At 41.7% G+C, this 20,527-nt stretch overlaps 1 protein-coding gene across 5 annotated transcripts in view; it reads left to right on the plus strand.

The window, feature by feature from the left end:
- si:dkeyp-23e4.3 (rho GTPase-activating protein 7) overlaps window positions 1–20,527 on the plus strand; it is a 128,880-nt gene that overhangs the window by 84,740 nt on the left and 23,613 nt on the right. For 4 of the 5 annotated variants that reach the window (XM_044222811.1, XM_044222810.1, XM_044222813.1 and 1 more), the window contains exons 2-8: window positions 10,561–10,632; window positions 10,751–10,832; window positions 13,959–14,022; window positions 15,055–15,665; window positions 15,856–16,081; window positions 16,926–17,324; window positions 19,654–19,994. In XM_044222811.1, coding sequence (XP_044078746.1) covers window positions 10,561–10,632; window positions 10,751–10,832; window positions 13,959–14,022; window positions 15,055–15,665; window positions 15,856–16,081; window positions 16,926–17,324; window positions 19,654–19,994 — 1,795 coding nt within the window. Of the gene's footprint in view, window positions 1–10,560; window positions 10,633–10,750; window positions 10,833–11,733; window positions 11,946–13,958; window positions 14,023–15,054; window positions 15,666–15,855; window positions 16,082–16,925; window positions 17,325–19,653; window positions 19,995–20,527 lie in introns of those variants that run through there. The other variant, XM_044222815.1, reaches the window with a different exon arrangement.

Below are 20,527 nucleotides of genomic sequence, written 5' to 3' on the forward strand. Positions count from 1 at the left end.
GCAAAGGACAATGTACAAAACATTCAGGTAGCAGGCTTCTTATGTTTAGCCAGTGTTGCTAATGTTGGCTAACTTTAGTCAAAGGAAATAAAACCTTTTGGTATCTGGTGATGTTCTCTCTGATGAGCGTAATTAGAATTTTAAAAAGTGAACAAACTACAAATCTTTGAACTAAACTGAATGAAACGATTCGATTCATGTCAGCTAAGTAGGTGTAGATGTAGAGCGAAACCTGATTTATTCCTCAGATTAATTCACTTTAGCTGGATAATCCAGTGGAAATGTGATTCTCAGATTTCTTCCAGCATAGCTGCCATAGTTGGATGCAACAGCCAGTGAGAGTGAAGCAAATTGTCCGCTTAGGAAAGTTTTGATGTCTCAGGAATTAGAACTAAGCATCTGTACAGCCTGAATAAAATGATGGTAAAAGGCTAGACCAATTGCCTGGAGAGTCATTTTGGCCATTTCCCACTGACAACGCCTAAATTCAAGCAAATGACTAATCGAGCCTTCCCAAACCGCATGTGCAAGTATCTCTCTCACTGTTTCTGCACAGGGAACATGTTGTATTTGCTTTGTAAGACGCCTCGTTTCACAAAATTGTATGTAGCCAAAACGATTCAGTGCACAAAGCAGAACTGATTACACGGAGGGTCAACATTTTCAAAAGTTCATATTATTTATTATGGCAGGTAAAAACAACTTTTTGGCAGGTTCGGTTCTTAGTAGCCATTGGCAGGCCGAAAGCAAATTTTGGACGGAGAACACAACAGGTGAAGTGCTCCAAGATTAAAGAAATTAAAGAAACAAATCTCCTCTCCATGTGGTTTGGCTTGGCTTGGCTTGGCGTCAGCTGGTTTTCTGCCCAGCGACACGCTACTGGGCTGTGTCATATCTGTTTCTACGAAATACCCCTGTAGTCCCTCCAATTTGCCTCACGGTAACCTTAGAGTGTTTATCCGAACTCAGTTAAGCCATCTTTCCACTGGCACGAAGGTTCAGGACAGACAGTGTTGTTAGCAACGGAGGGCAACAGCATGCAGGAATGATTAAACTGTAACTACGTATGAGTTAATGCAGCTATACCTGCCAGCTGAGGATGAGCCAACTCATACACTGTGTGTGTGTGTGTGTGCAGCCTGGTCTCATGAAATATCATGAAAAGTCTGAAATCATATTACGTTATATTAGTATATTAGAATACAAATAACAAAATAATACTGAAATGGTATAGTACCTTGTCATGAAGAAGATACAGGGTTTCATTTAAATGGAGGGAACAAACTCGAACACCAGCCTTGCCACTCCTTCGAGTCGGGAAAAATGTACAGTTGGTTGGTTGGTTGTCAGTGTTATTTAGTTTATTACATATATTCTCATGTCACTTGTTGCTGTATGCACTTTAATATAAAGCACATTGAGTTTACCTGTAATGAAATGTGCCTTGCTAGACACACAGTCAGACACTGATACACTTCAGATCTGTCGTCAGACCTGACGGACAGAGCGCGCCTCCATTAGCCATACTAAAATCAATACTGGATCACACGTTACAGTTTCCCAACATGTTTATTAAAACTGTCTGACACTTTCTGTCAGCATCTGTGAGGGAGAACTTTAACTTTTCTCAAATGTCAAGGATTAAAAAGAGACTCCTGAACAATTTATGGACACTGAATATGAACTTGTCCAGGAGACGGACTTTGATGACTTGATTTATGACATCTCCTCACAGAAGGCCGGAAGAAGCCTGTGGTCTGAGGTGCTTCCAAACCTATTTGGCCTGTGAACCCTGATTGCATATGTCTACCAGTATGTCCCCCCTGTTTTATTTGAATCATTTTTAGAGGTAAAATTATCCACTAATTTTCAAGAAAAAAAAGGTTTAAAGTCTGAGCAATAAACAGACATGTTTTTTTCTACTTTCCTATCCTGTTACCTCTTACATTTGACCTACACGATCAATGAACTTAACCTTTGGCTAACTTCACTGCATGACAAACAGGTGAAAGTGATGCTTCCAGTCCATACTGTTGTCACTTAACCTGACTCGGACGCTGACGTTTCACAGCAGCTGTAGCTCTCTGAATCCATCGCCTGTATTAAGGGAAACTTTTCCCCCCTTTTACTTCACAGTGACAGTAGACAGGTATCGGGATCACCGTCATAGTGGCCATTATGACTTTTTCCATATTAACTGGAATTTCTCTCACTGATTTATCACGGTCTGCCAGGCTCAGTTCAGGTTCTGTTACTTTGCGGAATGAAGCACCGACTACATTTACACCTTTTCAGTCTCGTTTGTGTGATCTGATTCTCAGATGTCAGTTTTGTGAGACCACTTCTGGCCTGAAACTAAATTCTAGAGTGCATTTCTTGTTGCTGGATTAATTGAATTTCTGTTTGCATTGCTTTTCCCTGGTTCACTCCAGGCTTAATGCTAGGGTAACGTTGGAGAAACAGCTAGATTTTGAAAGTATCCAACCGAAAAAATGTTTTGGGGGAGTGTGCAATGAGTGCACAGGCAGAGTGCACGCGGGTAGGCCAGCCAATCATTTCATTTGGGCCGAATGAATGGATGGGCTTATTACAGGCCTGCGTCAGCCACAGATAGATGATGATGATTCATTGATTGCTGTCGGGATGTAAAGAGAATGCTTCTGAAATGCATTACCTACCCTAGCTTTAAGCAAGTCTGACATCTTCCGTGTTTGTCTTTAAAGATTTAATGTCAGAATTAGCTGGTGGCATTTTATTGTGTACAGAGAGAACTTAGCACACTCCCAAAACTCTTTGGATCTTCAGAAAACAAAACTTCTAGGCCACCGGGTCAAAATGTGCCACTGAAAAGCCTAAAGGTAAGGTCTTGAAACTTTCCCTTCAGCACACTGGTTACCTGCCACATTTTAAGAAAAATAATTGAAAATGGTGCCATGGTTGAATTTTTATAACCGTTCCTTGTTATTTTAATAAGAATAAAGTAACAAGTGGCTACTTAGTAGCTTTTTCTTGAGATCTATTCCCGTTAACGGGTATAATGAGTCATGAAAATTGTCTCTAATAGCACAGTAATTGCCAATCAACATCAAGGACCCAACAGACCATTTGGTCCATCATTACAAACGTGTGTCATGTTGACAGGCATCAAACCCGGAAAAATGTATTATACGTTCTATTACAGTACGGGAGACATTAGTGTTCAAGTGCTTACAAGATGTATCTGAACTGTTTAAGTACAACTAAAGATCAATTTAAGCCTGTACGAATAACTATTATTATTATTATTATCATCAGCATTGTAAAGCATGTAGAGAGGGCTCTTTGTATGTTTTATGTTCCTGGTATCCAGGAAACAGTGACACTGGGTTCATCACGTCTTCTAGTAAAGACAGGAAGGTGAATCCCATCCAGGAAGCATCTTCACTGATACACTTATAGACACAAGAGGGTGTCCTGAATTAGCCAGGGATGATGTGCAAACAAAAACATCATAATATCTGCTCTGTATTTTGTGTGGTGTCTGGATTTGAAGGATTTGAGCTTTATTTCTCCTGCTGCCACTGCTTGTCCGTACAGTTTCTACTTTATAAATGTCATTTCTGTGCTGTTGCTGTAATCACTGCAGGTTGCTGTGGATAGGAGGGTCAGCTAATGCCTGAAATGAATGCCGCCTATTGTAATGGCTGAAAAACATGCAGCCAGGAGGTTAATAAGTTATTGTTCCCTTTTGACAAGTGTGAAACGTTTTTTCTTTGCTGCATTACACTTGTTTAATTGATAATTTGCCAAACAAATTCTCCTGGCTTGGCTTGGCTTGTCCAGAATCCAGTTCTTGTAATACATTCGTGTCTTGGAAGTATTACGAGAACTGGACAAGATCTTGCCCACTCGTTTTACAAATCTTATAGTTTAATTAATAATGCAAATGGTAATAATTGGAGGTGTCTTGTCAACAGTTTTACAGGTCGGTCTTTATATTAAAAATGCTTTCTGGGCTGGAGGGGATTTTTTAAGTTGCAGTACTTCTACTGGCCACTAGCCGGACTCACTATGCCATATCCAGCCATAGGCTAATGGTACCAGTCTATACCATGAGATCATCTACACAGTGGCCGACTTTTTATTTACTTTAAGCAAATCTCCAAACCATGTTTCCTTTGCATAATCAAAATAAATGACGTTGTGCCAGCAGGATTATTACAGCATATCACTCAGGGATCCATCACTAAGATTGTCTCGATAGAAGGGAAATGTTGTGATTGCTTTTTTTTAACATATGAACATTTTGATTATAACAGCCCACATCAGCAGGACAAATACACACTAACGGTAATATTTCTGATAAAAATTGGGTTAACAATGATTTTTTTTAAATATTAGAGTTTGTTTTGTTTGCAGCTTTAAACACATGTTATCTTGGAGGCTGGGCAGATTCTTTCATTCCTGGTTTATCAGTGTTAAAAGTGTGTGTCCAGGGACAACTGACAACATATTGCTAAATTGCACACACACACACACACACACACGCAGTGAGTCATAGAATAGAGTTTTAGTGTTCGTCCCTCCGGCCCTTCGTGACCGCAGACATTTTAAACTTCCCCTCGCTGAGCTGACTGGACTGACAGGGGAATACCATACCATAGGAAGATGGAAACAGCGTTCGCTGTTTTGACAGCTGAAACACCTTTGATCATCAACCACACCTCTCAAGCCCCGTGAGACACTCTCAAGCATCTCCCTGAACTGCAAGCAGAGCAGTGACTGCACTTTATCTGTAAAAGTGGTGTGAAAGCCCTCAAACCAGGAAGGAGGCTGCTCAGCAACATGGCTGAGTGTATGAGACGAGAGGAGGAAGCTGAGCTCGTTTGGCTTTGGCCTTTTGCAGATTTAGTTAGACACAGACAGTCAGATAGCAGACGTGTAGCTGAATGAAGGGTTAGATTGCATCATATAGTTTGTGATGAGTTGCCTTGCCTTTCATTCGCTTCCACTTAAGGGAATAGTTTGACATTTTGGGATATGCGCTTGTTCGCATTCTTACCAAGAGTTACATCAGTAGATCGATACCACTCTCATGTCTGTATGGTAAATAAGAAGCTTCCGCCAGCAGCCGGCTAGCTTAGTTTACCATAAAAACTGGAAACAGGGGCAAAGAGCTAACTTGGCTCTGTCCAAAGCATTAGCACGGGTCTTTTGGGGCTGCAGAGTGAAATGCAGTGGAAAGATTATTTGACCTTTTTAAATAATCTCTGATAATAACAATTTTAACAGTTTCGGTTCAAGCGCTTCTGGATGTATTATTGTTTTGTGCTTCAAGTATGAAATATATGGTGCATTTTAAGGATAAACATGTATCTGATTGCCCAGACAGAAAAACTTTAAACCCTAAATTACCCTAATTTCTGGCGAGCAGTAATTCTGTTAGTCCAGGACAAAGCTTTGGTGTCCTGACAAACATAAACACCCAAACACAAACGGTCCACCGAGCACGTAACCTCCCCGTCCTCAGTTCCTCTCAGCATCCAGACGCACGCTGTCCAGCTTCCTGGCGCTAGCAGGGCGGAGGCGCCCTAATCACACGTCCAAATCTCTTATCAGAGCCCAGAGGGACCAAATCACAACTTCCTCAGAGACAGTCATTTGGAAAGGGAAGAGGCCATTGCCTGCTGTGGTCGTAATGAAACGGGAGCCCAGTAGATACCATCACTTACTCTGAGGCGAGTAGAGAGGGGCCCCTGAATGTGGCAGTGGAAGTGTGTGACCAAACATACAGGCAGAATATGTAGTTTATTGTTGCTTCTGACAGCTGTTTGTTCCTTACTGATCTCTTAATTCATGTTAGGTCAGACGTGTTTTAGCGTTATTCTTAAGCCTGTGACACTTTCTTCTAAATACCTTCTTGTTTCTCGAAGAGCAGAATACGTACATGTTCATTGCACCTTTGTTTGTCCCCGTCTCGCTGAAACGACTTATTGTCACCGGAGACCTAGATCACTAGTGAAGTGTCCGGCTGCTCTGATGTCATTCACTGAAGTCAAAGTACAGTTAGCATAAGCTGAGCAAGTACTGTACGCAGAGAACATCAGTCAATGTTGAAAATACAGTTGTACTAAAAAGAATTTTGTGGATAAATAAACAATAAAGTGTCCTGATTTAGGAAGATAGCACACAACTGAGCTGAAGATTTCTAGTCCACTGCTTTCCTGCATCAAGACACCTCAAAACAGCATTATTACTGTGTATAGCAAGTTAATTACCTAAAGAAATAAAGAGGAGGCTATGTTTAATTAACTGAAGACAAAAACATTTAAGTTAGGGTAAGTGGGATTGCAACTGTAGCTAACATGTTAGCCAACATCTAGCAAATGTTAGCAAGGCAGCACAGCTAGCCTGTCTTTATTAGCCTGTGTCAGCTCATTCTTTTCTAATGTTGTGTTTATGAAACGCTGTTTCTTTTTAATTTATTTCACAAACATGACACCAAAATGCAAAAAAACCCTGAAATAGTCCCCAACACATTTTACAATGTTGCACCTGCACTAGAAACTGCTCTTCCCAGCTGTTTTTAGGAAATGATTTAGTATATTTTAAAAATGAAACAACATATTTGTGACATCTTTTTCACAATTTACATCTTCAGTAGGAACAGTAGGGGCTGAGTGCCAGGAAAGTCAGAAAGTATCCCTTAACGTCTAGTGAATCAGTCTAAATTACGAAGCAAAACATTGGACGCTTCTCTACCCACATGGAAGAGGTGAATCAAATGTGTCTGAAATCCAAACTGTGGAGTGAGCGAGCACGCCATGTAGAAACTGGACTCACAACATTGGATCTTTTTCGTCCTCTCACCTCTTTGGTATAATGGGTGATCTTTGGGTGATCGCAGGCAAAGCGGCTGGTAAACACGAACACACTGTGTGCAGTTTACCTGTCTTGGCTTCCGAGATTTTTCATTTATCTTACTGCCTTTTGGGGCCTCCAAGTTGCAAAGATGCCTAGTGCAGCTTTAACATCCAAACACCTTGTAGCATGTAAGGAATCAAAGAAAAGTTTAGTTTCGGGGTTTTCTCTTCTCATCCAGGTTCGACTGACTCTTCTGATTTGCATTTATATCTCACTTCTACCTAGAGTGCAACTCCAATCCATTTCCATCCACAACTGCCCTGGAGGGATTTGGGTTTGAATGCTTTACTCAAGAACTCAAAGATAATTCTAATAATAATAATAATAATAATAATTCTCTTTCCCCACTAAGATTTTTCAGCAACATTTTCAGCAGAAGCTCCTCTAAGCTCTGAGCCACCGCTGCCTTAAAGGAGAATATTAGACCTATTTAAAGTGGGAAACTGGTTTAAATGACAAGAGCTTTTAACTTGTGACCCTTGAGGTTGCAAAATGACGGGCAGTGTTGGTAATGGATTGGGACGGCGAGTGATGTCGGCGGTGAAAAAGTGGTGTGGGTGCCTCGCTAAGTTTAGGGCTTTAACGCTGGTAGATCCACATATCCCTGGATTTACAGATCCTCTCGCGGACATGTGAGGCCGTCGCTCAGCAAGCACACTTGATCCCTTTTCTATCTCAAATGCCACATCTCCATCGTGACGCTGGAAAATGGGCTCCGCACTCAGGAGGGTCAGGATAAACATACTTATGGTAAATCCTCTGTATTTTATCATTCAGTCTTTAATTTGTGTGCCTGTTCCTCACTTTTAGTCAGTTCACTGCTGTATTTCTTTCCGTCTTTCCTTTCTGTCATTTTGATGATTGCCATGTCCACTGAATTTCCCACCAGTGTTTATATATCTGGGCCATCTGCTTTGCGTCGCCCTGTTCTCCTGACCCCAGGGGCTTCTGGGGAAACGACCAGAACACATCATAAGCCAAGTTTCCATCCTACTGTCAAGAGAATTTTAGGCAAACCTTTGAAAAGTCACAAAAAATAAGATGTGAATTAGGTGCCTTTCCTTCGTCTCGGCTGTGAAGTGAATAAGTAGGCAGTAAAGAGCACAACCACCAGACAAGAAGTGTTTGAAGAACCGATCAGTCATGGACAAACTGCTGCTGTTGTTCTCTAGTGGAGGCTAATGTCGGCCATATTTCATGCTGTCTGAATATGAAAACAAGAAATGCCCTTGGCAGCATTCTAACCGCGACGGGCTTTTTATGCATGGAGAGAGAGCGGGTTTAACATTTCAGGGAGGGCTGTGGTGGACAAATATTTTGAGACCTCTCAGAAAATCCAAATCCTCTTCTGAACTGTGCAACCAGACTGAGAAAATGATTTCTGCGGCTCCTCATTGTAAACATCGTGGATCAAGAAAACATTTTTATGCTTCAAGTGAGAACGTTTCATTGTAGTTTTCTTTTCCACTCAGCCTTTTCTAATACTTTGCATCAGAATCTCCACAAAGTACTTGACTGCAGTGGAGGTTAATTGGTTGTGTGAGTCGGTGTATGGACAGGTAGTCAAGTGCGCATATCTTTAATATTGTTTTGAAGTGAGGAAGTGTTGATTAAAGCATGTAATCTTGTGTGCCTGCTTCTGTTTGTGTTTCTTGTCTAAGTGTGTGTGCTCATCATGAGTGTATGCTGAAGCATTATTATGTCAAGCATCACATGAAGTGTATGTGTGTGTTCCTTTTTAATGGGTTTGATCAAAAGGCTGCCACTTTAACATAAAGGAGTACAGAGGAGCATTAGTTTCATCATGCCACTGTGTCCCTGACGTCATTTTTAAGGCTGCAGCAGCTTGTAATGGGCAATACCACAAACGGAGCCGGTATCATCGATACAAATGCTTTTCAAAAATAAGGATTTAATGTACTTGTATGGAGGAGAGAAGGTTCGAATTTAAAGTAAATATACTTAGAATCACATAACAGTACGATTTATGAGTTGGTTGAGTTTACAGGCCATAACAATAATAAAAATAATTAAATGTTAAAGTTGTAGTGAAATGTTTGTGTAAGTAAATCTAAACTAAAACGATACCGCAGCTATTGTGCAAAATGTTTCAAAGTTTTTCAAAGCAGGATAAAACGTTTTTTTTGACAAATTTGTGTCTAAGCTTGAGGTGCGCGTTTCCCATGGCAACGCTTGACTGACATTTGAGGGCCGGCGTTGCTCGGAGACGCCCCGCCAAATTCCGTGGTTCCCTACAGACGGGAGCACGTCATACTGTAGCCTACGAACAGTGAAATCACACTGTGTGTCCTCTTTTTCAACCCACATTCCATCTGTCCCTTTACAACATCAAACATCTCAAGGGGAAGGTAGCTAGCCTAGCTTGCTAATTAGCACTCATTCCCACTAGAAGTTACTTTTGGTTTATGTTATTTCAATACCTGCTGAGTCATCGGCAGCTCCTGCATGCTCGGTGCTGCGTACGTCCTGCACGCCGTTTCTCTTTCATGGGTCCAGTTGTTGTGACGACAAATAACTAGACTGTGAAAACTCACAGCAACGCGTAGTCCTGTAGCCTGAGCATGAAGTACGGTACTCCAGGTTTCGAACACGACACAGAGTAACTAACGTGCGGAGTCATGGCGTAATGTACGGAGTGCTTAAATCACAAATGGGACAAACGGCAAGAAGCAAGAGCTGACAATGTTGACCCTCCAGCTGCTTACCTGCCCGCGTGTCTGTTCGAACTGTAGCGATATTATGAAGTGCTTTAGTGCCCGCCTACACAGATGTTGCACCAATCAAATTACAGTACCGACATTGTCAGTCAGAACCAAAAAGCCCTCTGGAGAACACTAATGTAGAAATCTATCATGGCAGAAAAACATGTAAAACTTGATTATCTTCTTTTTGGTGATTATAATTATAACCAAATAAGTACACAAGTCAGAAAAAACACAGAGTATATATGTATATATATATATATGCTGATTTCTTAGAAAATACTTCCAGTTCTACTTTAAATAATAAAAACACGAAAGAGAAGAAGCAGTATGTAGACTATTGCAACAGCTCTTCACAAAGACACTATGCAGCCTACCTGGATACTCTCGGCCTATCTGAATAGTAGCCTGTCCATCAGTGAAATTTGGGTTTATGTATCAGAATTGGCACAAAGGTTCCCAAAGCTCAGAATGTTAATTTTATGTCCATGAAAAACTTGCAAACAAGTTTTACAAAACACACACACCTTTTGAAATCAATTTTTCATGGGTATCACTGGAAAACGAGTCTGTCGCGTTGATCTGCCCGTCCATGGCAACGACCTCGGAGGCTGAAGCAAGGCAGATGGATGGAAGATGAAGAGGAGGGAAACGTGGAAAAAAACGTCTTTTCCTTCTCTCTCAGACGCTCCCATCCCCACACTCAGCCAATTAGCAGTAATTAAAATGGCCTCTTCCAAGACTCACAGATAATTAATAGCTTGTATGTGCTTCCAGTTTTTCTCTCTCAATGTTTTTTTTACCCAAATGCAAATGTAATTAAACTTCATAAACAGACGACTGATTAAGTGCAAATATTTGCCCTCTTAAAGTGCGTAGAGCATGAAATGATTGTAATTGCATCAAATGCTGTTTTCCTTCTCGCTGTTTGCAGAGATTGAAGCCAAGGAGGCCTGTGATTGGCTGCGAGCGGCCGGCTTCCCTCAGTATGTGCAATTATTCAAAGGTAAATATGAGGCTGTCACAGTAATCCTGTGCCACACACCCGCAGAGTCGACTCCAAGATTATACAGACTCAATCCAAACCATGTCTTATTGTTTCATTTGTCTTGTTTGTGTGGCAGACTGCAGGTTCCCCGTTGACATAGAGTGGGCGAAGCGTGATCACCACTTCCTGGATAAGGATGCCCTCGATTCACTCTGCAGGTAACACACTCATCCAGATAACTTCTGTTTCCAAATGCTACGCAGAAGTAATATCGTGAACAGCTTTTACAATTGAATGCAATCCAGTACAAGCACGCAGCAGAAAACACTATCTTTAAATAAAGTCAGAGGAGCGTTCATTATGCACTGTATTTCTGAGGCCATAGTTTGTACTGCTGCTGTACTGGACTATATTACAGAGTGATGTCTTTATGTTTTTGACCCCTTAGACTCCCCACACACCTTACTTATATCACAGTTACAAAATATCATGAAATCTCATACTTTTTCTTTAGAATTGTATCATTCAAGAGCCTGTACGATTTAGAGCATAGGTGTCAAACTCTGGCCCGCAGTGTAATTATATTTGGCCCGCAAATACACTATGTTTAAGGTTTAGTTAGGGTTAAGCAACTAAAACACTTGGTTAAAGAATGAACTGCAAAGTCTTTCGTCCCCTTGCAGATTGGAAAGCTTTACTATCTGATATTGTTTTTATTCATTCGAGTTTGCCGCACGATCGGGGTGGGCTGGCTTTAGATGTGTTGTTCCTGTATGCTTGCTGTGTGGTTTGTCTGACAAACAATGTTTCCCGGACACAGGTCCTCTTGAAAACGAGATCTCAATGAGACTGCCTGATTAAATGAAGTTATTAAAGGTTAGGGAGCGGCTGTGATTACAGTTAAAAAAAAGCAAACATTAATTGTTGGTTTGTGACAGAATATGAAGTTGATGCGCTAGATCATAGGTGTCAAACTCTGGCCCGCGAGGCAATACCAAATGACTACTAGAGCTGGCCCGCCGGTATTATACAGCGCATTCACCGCTAATACTACAAATCCCACAATGCTCTGCTGTTGTTTTGGCGCGTCAATCGTGACAGGACCCAGAAACGCCCCCTCCTCTGTGACAGCAGTCATAGCGACCTCGTGCTACAGCTGTCGCCGTGCTACCCCTTCCCAAAAATGGCGGAAAGAAAGGAAACAGGAGCTTTTTGGACAGGTGGGAGCAGAATACCTGTTTACCTGTGTAAAAGACACACCTGTTCGTCTCGTATGTGGAGCCAGCGTGGCTTTAACTAAGGAGCACAGCATTAGACGGCGCTATGAAACGGTGAGTTTCAGTGAAAAGTCTTTTAGCGTGCCAGGTGGGTGTTCAGATGTGATTCTCGGGCACCGAAAGTCAATAAATGATTCATTTCCCTATATTTTTGTCGGAATAAAAATATTTAAAAAAATGTGTTGTCCTTTTTATAAAAGAAATTGCATCTTGTAGAAAACTGAAAAAAATACATAAAAATAATATCAAAAATAAATATATTTTACGTTGAAATTTGATTCAAAGCAAATGTCAATTCAAATATTATCATTTCCCTATAATGTTGTCGGGGACTGTATGTTGTGTGGTAATAAGCGTCGCTTGTTCCATATTCAGCGTTAAAGCAAAACTTGTTTGGGTCCATTTGTTCAATGTTGGCCAGCGACTTTGTTCAAGTTTTAAATCTTGGCCCGCTGTGTATTTGAGTATTTTTGATCTGTTAACACATTGATGTATATGCATCTTTATATTGAGAATTCTATCCACAGTATAATTATTGTCATCAGTGCAGATGAAACTGTAGTTTTAAAGTTAGTCTGACCTATGAGGGCCAAAAATGTTTACGCCTACAGTGTTGGAAGTCGGGTTTGGCCTTCTGCTTCACTCTCAGATTTTCTCCCCTCTAGTGGTTGAACTTCTTGCCCTCCTTCAGTGATGCAGAGGTGTACTCAGGGTGTGACCACACCCAGCAGGGGCAAGATGCTTTTCTGCTGAGTGTCACTTTAACTTTACTACTACTACTAATAATAAACTTTATTTATATAGAACTTTTCAAAGTGCTTTGCAAAAAGAAATAAAACCAGACAAGGCAGATACAATGAAAATAAGGCCAAAGAACACGAGACAATAAAATGAATAAGGAAAAAGAAAAAGGAATAAAAACAATAAAAAATATAAATCAGTTTCACACGGAGAAAAGTTTTAAGAAGAGATTTAAAAGAAGCTAGAGACTTAGTGTGTCTGAATAGCAAAAGCCCGATCGCCCTTTGTCACAAACTGAGATCTGAGAGTAACCAGCGGGGCTCCATCCGCAGATCGCAGTGGTCGAGAAGGCACATACCAGGTCAATAAGTCAAACCTTTATTTAGGAACAAGGCTGTTTTGGCCTTAATAGTGAGCAATAAAATGTTAAAATCAATTCAAAATCTAACAGGGAGCTAGTGTAGGGAGGCAAGCAGAGGGGTGATGTGATCGTGCCTCTTTGTCCAGGTAACGAGTCGAGCAGCAGCGTTTTGTAGCAGCTGGAGTCAGTGGACAGAGCCCTGGCTGACACCAGAGTCAAGTGCGTTGCAGTAATCGAGCCAGGAGTAGATAAAAGCACGTACAACTGTTTGTAAATCAGCAGTTGATTAAGATGACCTAATTTTAGAGATTAACTTGAGCTGGAAGAGACATGACCAACAATATTTTTGACTTGATCATCAAAACAGAGGTTAGCATCAGATATTACCCCTAAGAGCTGAGCCCTTGATTCCTGCCAAAGTCTCTAAGCGATGTAGAGACATTTTTAACCATGGTAGTTTCACTGGGCATTAACACTCTTTTGCAGGAACATCGTGCTCCACGATCACTGACTACAACCACAGTCTGATCTTTGGCCAATAAGATGCTCCCCTGCAGCAGTTGGAAGTTTAGTGCCTGGTTTAAGGGCACCACAGTGGTGGTAAAGGGCCAAGTGCTGCTATTTTTCCAGATTTATCCTGCTGGTCCAGGCATTAAACTGGCTGCCTGCTTCAAGTTTGCTTCCTAAAAGGTCACTGCTGTAGCACATACAGTACTATCAAGTGTGATTTTAAATTATTTTTAAATTTCTTTTTAAAAACCTTTTTTTTTCAGATAGTGACTATTGCATTTTGGAACATAATTCCTCGTTTACATTTTTGCATCCGTGTTAAAAAAAAATTAAAAACATAGAAGAACAAAGATAAAAGCATGATATGCAGTATAGCAGTATATATGTAAAGATTATTATTACATGACACTGCCAGTCTAAACGCCATCCACTTTCCTGTCTTCTTCCTCTTTCAGGAGATTAAGCACTTTAAACAAATGCGTGGACATTAGGCTGGAGCCACGGAGATCAAAACGCAGGGTGAGTGTTGAGAGCAAACGCTGAGAAACTCAAACACAGCAGGACTCTCATATCGAAGCAGCCGGAGCCGTGGGGGGTGTCACCCCATGAAATCTCCTCATTAAGCATCACTTGATTTTGACTGATATCAACTGAGCACTCCTCCTCCTCCTCCTCCTCCTCAGCTGTTTCTCTTTCTAGGAGAAAGTGAAGTGCAGGAGGTGTCCTGGAAAGGAAGCTGAAGTTGTTTTAGACACCTTCAATGCCTTCAGTTTTACACCTTTTATATTGATGATTTAATCACCCAGGCTTCATGTTAATGTCTAAAGTATGAAGGTGCTCTTGCCTTGCAAACAAATTTCCCACTAATTTTGTAATCAAATAAAACTTGGTAGTATTTTTTATTTTTTTTTTGTGTAAATGCCAACCGGGTAAACCAAATAACTTATAAATAAGATTTCTAAACTATTAAAATCTAATCTCAATACAACACAGTTTCTGACCTGAAATGTTAGGAATTAATTCTCTCATCCATTAAATTCTTCATTATTCTGTCTTGTTTTAAGAATCTAACACTGATTTCTAGAAAATTCTTGAAACAAGTGTATTGGTATTAGAAATAATCTTACTGTAAGGACAGTTTGTTTTTTTCACTTGTTATTATAAAATAAAACTTTATATCTGACAAAATGATGTGTTCAGATTAATATTTTTACAGCGTATAGCCTGGCGGTGGTTCTCTGGTATCGAGTTAAGTTAATAATAATCCAAACAAAGATAACATTTCTAATCAAGCCAAGGCAAGTAACATCTATTTAATAGAGACCTCCAGTGATTTAGTATTTCACTTCTGTAAAGTTGGAGGATTCACAAGAGATGGACTAAAAAAGAACAGTCAAAATCAAAGCAGCAGTTGTTTGTATGAATGTATATGATTCATGTTCATCTTTGTGCGTATCAGTGTCAGTGTGTATTCTGCTTGAGTATTTGTGTGCAATATGCAGATTTTTGTGTGCTCTTGTCTGTGTGTCTCATCTGTCCTCCTTCTTCCAGGGAGATGACTGTGATGAAGAAGACTTCTGTGCCATCAGCGCCAACTGGACCTACGACAGGCAGACGCGAGGATGGCGACGCCTCAACTCCACATTAGACTTCCTCCACTTGTCTGACAGCCCCACCGGACCCCAGGAGGTGTCTCTGCGTGATGTCAGCGACCGCCATGATGTCTGCTCCATCCACAGCTCCAGCAGCACTGAGAGCGAAGGTCACAGAGACACTACTACCGGCACAACCACCTCCGCAACCGCTACCGCCAGCACAACAGATGACCAGGAGACCAGCAGGAGCTCCTCCCGCTGCTCCTCCACGAACAAGACACCGTCCCTGGACACCTCGTTCAGTGGACCCCCCTCCCCTGTTGGAAGTGGTAAAGGAACATCCACCGTGATTCTGGAAGCCGAAGGCTGCTTCCCAGACAAACCGCCCAGGAAGAAGGGCACCAGTTTGCTGAAGAAGATGGAGAAACTAAGGCTGAGGGGGACAACTGGCCTCCCTTCTGCTCACAGTGGTGGCAGTAACAGCAGGAGTCGGGCCCGGCGCGTTATCAGCGGGCCGGTTCTGGTCCAGGAGGAGGAGAGGATGGAGAGGCTGCACTGCCCGTCAAGGTGAGGATTGTGGATTGCAATCCTTCAAAAACCCAGAAGGTCATTTAACAACATTTGCATGGCTACTTCCTTTATTTAGACTAAGAAAGTTTGGAAACACATTTAAGATCTTTTTGTTCCAGAATTTTAACTACATATGGTTCCCAGTGCAGCTCTAACTGTAGAGTTCTACCTTCCTGAATGTCTCCAGTCTGCAGGGTCGACCCAGCAGCCGGGCGTCTTCCTCGCCCTCGTCTCCTCACACCATCAGCAGCAGCAGCAGCAGCAGTAACAGTAACAGCCACTCAGAGAGCAGCAGCGCTGTCAGTACGCCCAGCCCGGTCACCCGGGTCAGGAGCAACTGCAAACGCTCCAACAGTGGTGTTGGGATCGGCGGTGGAACGACCCGAAACAACCAGAACCACACAGGAACAGAGGTCAGTCCAAGAGGTCGAGGGGAAAAAAAGAGTTAAAATTGTTCTTATAAGCACAGCATATCACAATAACCTCATTCAGTGCAATTTTGTGTATAAAAACAGGTAGGATAGAAGATGAAGAACTATTTTACAAACATGAGGTCTTATTATTACTTGCTATATTTTGCCAAAAGTAAATAAAGTTACACATCTTCAGCCTGATGATGACAAACTTTCTGGTTAAGCTTTCTGCCATTCTTTCCTTAGTTGTCTCCATTCCCAGTGTAATGAGGGATTATTTCCGACATTTCAGGTGTGCTCAGTTTCACCTCCACATAAAGTGGTTTAGATAATCTGGATAAACTCCTGGCCTTTGTTTCAAACCTGTCTGATCGTCCAAACTCCACGGTCTGGTTTATCCCAGACTCTACAGATTCATCCCCAGAAACACACATGGTCAGGATCACTGGAGTTAAAACCAAACCGACGGGATGTTTGTTGTCCCAACAAATTTCAACAAGTCTGCTTGTTAGCTTGAAGATGTTAACATTGGACTACAGTGTTCAATGCTAAACCAGGGTTTTCTGAAAGGGTTTTAACAGAAAAAGACCATTTTAACCAAGGTGTTTAACTAAGGCATTCAAGGCCACTGTGGCTGCAGCCCTCCGTTTATCCACAAGGACATTTTTTACTTGTATGTTACATTGAATAGAAACAGCTCATGTCCAATTTTGAACCCTTTCATCTGACATGAAGTGGCATATTTGAATAATATGCTAAAGTAGCTAATGGTTTCCCCTCTCTTTTAGTCCTTTTCTTTTCCTTTTGTTTAAACCTTCACTCATCCGTCTATTCGGCCCCTCAGGACTACAAGAACCAGATCAACGACAGCAGCAGCCACGAGAGTCTGGTCTTCCAGATCCCACACGGACACAAACCCGGGACCTTCCCCACTTCCCTCGCACACAAACATCCCATCCTGTCCCCCATCATCGACAACACCTCCGTCAACTGGAGGACCGGGAGCTTCCATGGCTACCAGCGGCGACACAGTCGCCGCCATGGCACGTCATCACTGGCCACGGGTGACCAGGACCCCTCCTCTTCTTCCTCCTGTGATGTCGGCGTCCCCAGCCCGCTTGCTGTGCTGGATCATCGGCTGAGTATCTACGACAATGTGCCAGACAACCAGCAGCTGTCTGAAAGTGAAGGCGGCAGTGGTGGAAGTGGCAGCGATGCAGAACGGATGGGCGAGGAGTCAGAGGTGGGTCGAAGGACTGTTACTCCACTGATACTTCTTCTAAAGTTTACATAGCCTATTTAGATCGATATTTTTTTCAGGGGAGAATAACGTTGCCTGGCATACATTTTCTGATATTTTGTCAGAATCACGACTACTTTATCTAATATACCTTAAGGCCTCAATACATTTCAAACTAAGTGCTTGTCAGATCGTCTAACAGTGTTTGAAACCCTCTTTCCGACGGTGGAACACGGGGGCTGCCTCCGACTATTTCTTATAATCCAACAATCCCGCCCACTTACGCAGGTGTGTGGAGGTGTGAAAGAAGGCGGGGTTTGAACTTCTCTCTCAAGCTCTCTTTTTTTCCACACAGCTACTTTCAGCACTTTTCATGCAAGTTCAATGACATAACAACACCATACACCATGAATGTCTTCGAGGAGAGACTGTATGAAAGTGCGTGCCATTATCGCGATTTATTGCGTCAGTAACACAAAGTCACACAAAAGACAGAATTATTTTATTCTTTTTTCCCCCCTCTTTCGAGTTCGCCCTTTAGGAACAGGTATAAACATTTTAGCCTTTTAGATGTAGTTGGACGACCCGTCATACGTCCTGGTTCCTTTGAAGCATCCAGAGGCCTCGACAGTTTGCATTCTTTAAAACAGTTTTTACTGATCAGTCATTACATCTAATGCTATTCAATATTAACAGGCGTCTTGGCCTGTAGTCACATTGTCTAAAAGTATAGCTAGCTAATCAAAGAAGAAGTAATATATCACAATCCTAAACACTGGAATAGCACCGGTAATAGCATAAAAACACTGGTTGTTTGCTTTTTTACTCAAGTACAAAGCTTTTTAGAAATTGCAAAAGAAATGTTTTGCGATGCCGCTCATTCACTTGTAGTTCCCTCCTCCATGTTGTGAAGCGAACAATCAAAGCAGATGGGGACAATGAGGAGAGTCATCCCAGTTAGTATATGTGTGTGATATATTTTATCTCAGAGGGCAACAAATTGACTAAATTGCTGGGAACAAAGCTCCTTCCAGAAACAGTGGCACAGCAGAGTGGAGCTGTCCAGGTGCCGAACAGGTGACCTCTGTTGAAGGGCGTCTGTCCATGGTGGCTGGTAGCCCTGAACGCCCCCCTCCCCTCCCCCCCGTCACTATATTGGATGAGTGGGTTCAAAGGCCCAGATATACTGCGGTTATACTGTATTTGTTGTTCCACCCGGCTGTGACTAAGTGACTTTGTGGATGGAGAGACTTCCAAAATGACAGAACAGGTCAGAGAGTGGTAAACAGAAAATTATTACTTGGTGAAGTCATTGTTGAGTCATTGTTAAGGATCAACATGTACAGTATTTTATGGTTATTTTGTGTAACAAGGCTGTAAAATTCTGCCATCTGTCCCCCTATTTGCAAAAGGTTTTACAGAGTGCTTCACCAATCAAATACTGATTCACAAATCAAAACTAAACCAGGCAACACAAGGAGGAGGCTCTCTCTCACTCTCTGGATCTCATCCCTCTCTGCTAAAGAAAGGATAAAATCCCCTGAAAAAATCTCAAACGAAAGTCTATAAAAACACAGGTAATTCAATCGAGGATATTGATTCTGCTAAGCTAAGCTCCATATGGAGTTTTCCCATAAAGCCAGAGATCATTTTGTGAGTGCTCATATCAAATTCCATTTTAGATTAAAACTATACAATAATTTACGATTTACCTCCTCTTCTCCTTCAGACGTGTTTCTTTCTAAAGGAGAAGAGGAGCCATTTGGAACCCTCTTTGACAAACAGATGGTTGCCATTGAAGTAAAAGTTGACATAAAATATTACAGAAGTCATTAGGTAATGGCTTTTAAGGAACCCATTATTTTTACTTCTGATCCTTGGAGAAGTTGAGTAATACCTTTCCTCTAAAACTGATGTATCGCAATGAAATCCTTAATTTGCAAAATCCTAAAATCTGCTGAATCAGTCAAATGAAGAGAAAGTAAATGCAGATGGTACTGTAAAAAAAAACTTTCCTTGTTGGCACTGTATTTAAATTTTAATGATGCTGTGTTGTTGTTTCTTGATTTTTTTTTATTTTTTTTTTATTTTTTTGAACAGCCCATAACCAAAAGTTTGAAAAGCAAGAGACATAAAACTATATCTGTGGTAACTGTGGGAAAATGTAATATTTATAGTCCTTCTTTATTATAGTGAAGTTCCTCATTTAAACTAGCAGGTGCAGTGTGTCCTCAGGCCTCCACACTGGGGTGTCAGCTGGTTAGGGTGAGAAATGTTTAAAGTTTCTTTGGGGAATTTTCCTGATTTCTTCCTAATTCCTTTCCTCTCGCAGGGGAATCGGCTGTTGGCAGGCGAAGACGTTTTCTCAGCTCTGGACAGCATTTTGGAGCGGATCAGCGACCTCCAACAACTGGTCTCCACCTGGTCCAAAAATCTATCCGAGGACGACTGTCAGAGAGCTTCCTCCGCCTCCTCCTCGTCTTCCTCCTCTTCCTCCCAGGACTCACCTGCCCATTGCTCCTCAGCCACCTCCCCCTGCCCCTCCTCCCCCAGCCACATCCACCTGGAGGTGCAGCATCTGGAGGAGACGGAGGAGGAGGAGGCAGAGAGCTGTGAGAAGGTACCAGTGAACGGAGAGGAGTCGAACACGAGATCGCCACAACTCAGGAGCAGGTGAGACAGCTTGGAGTGTAACGCAAGAAATGAAAACTGCAATTATATCGAGTTTTATTTATAGAGCATATCATATTTCACAGGCAATATAACTCAAAGTGTTGATAAAAACAAATCAGGGTCATTAAAAAGGCAGTCGACACAAAGAACTCAGGAACAGGAGTGACATTTAAGTTCCTCAGTTAAAAGCTATTTTTCTTTTGTAATTATTCAAACTCAGGTCTAGGAAATACAAACAAATTATTGGACACTTTAAGTGGCCCTGGACATTTGTAAATGTAAGCCTTTGTGTCCAGCGGAGCACTAATAATGACAGTTATGGAGATGTATTCTTTCAGGCATCAACCAAAGTAAGAGTGGAGTTATTGTGAGGCACTTAAGATAAAAGCAGTAACCTCATGGTGAATAGTTTTGATCGCCCCTTTATAGTGCTGCTTTTATATCTCTTAGTTGTTGCATATTTGTTCTGAGATATAGAGCAATAAAAAGTTATGAAGCCTCTCCTGTAAAGTAAAGTCACTAAATGCTGATGG

This window comes from Siniperca chuatsi, linkage group LG14 (assembly GCF_020085105.1).
Source record: "Siniperca chuatsi isolate FFG_IHB_CAS linkage group LG14, ASM2008510v1, whole genome shotgun sequence".
Lineage (NCBI taxonomy): Eukaryota > Metazoa > Chordata > Actinopteri > Centrarchiformes > Sinipercidae > Siniperca > Siniperca chuatsi.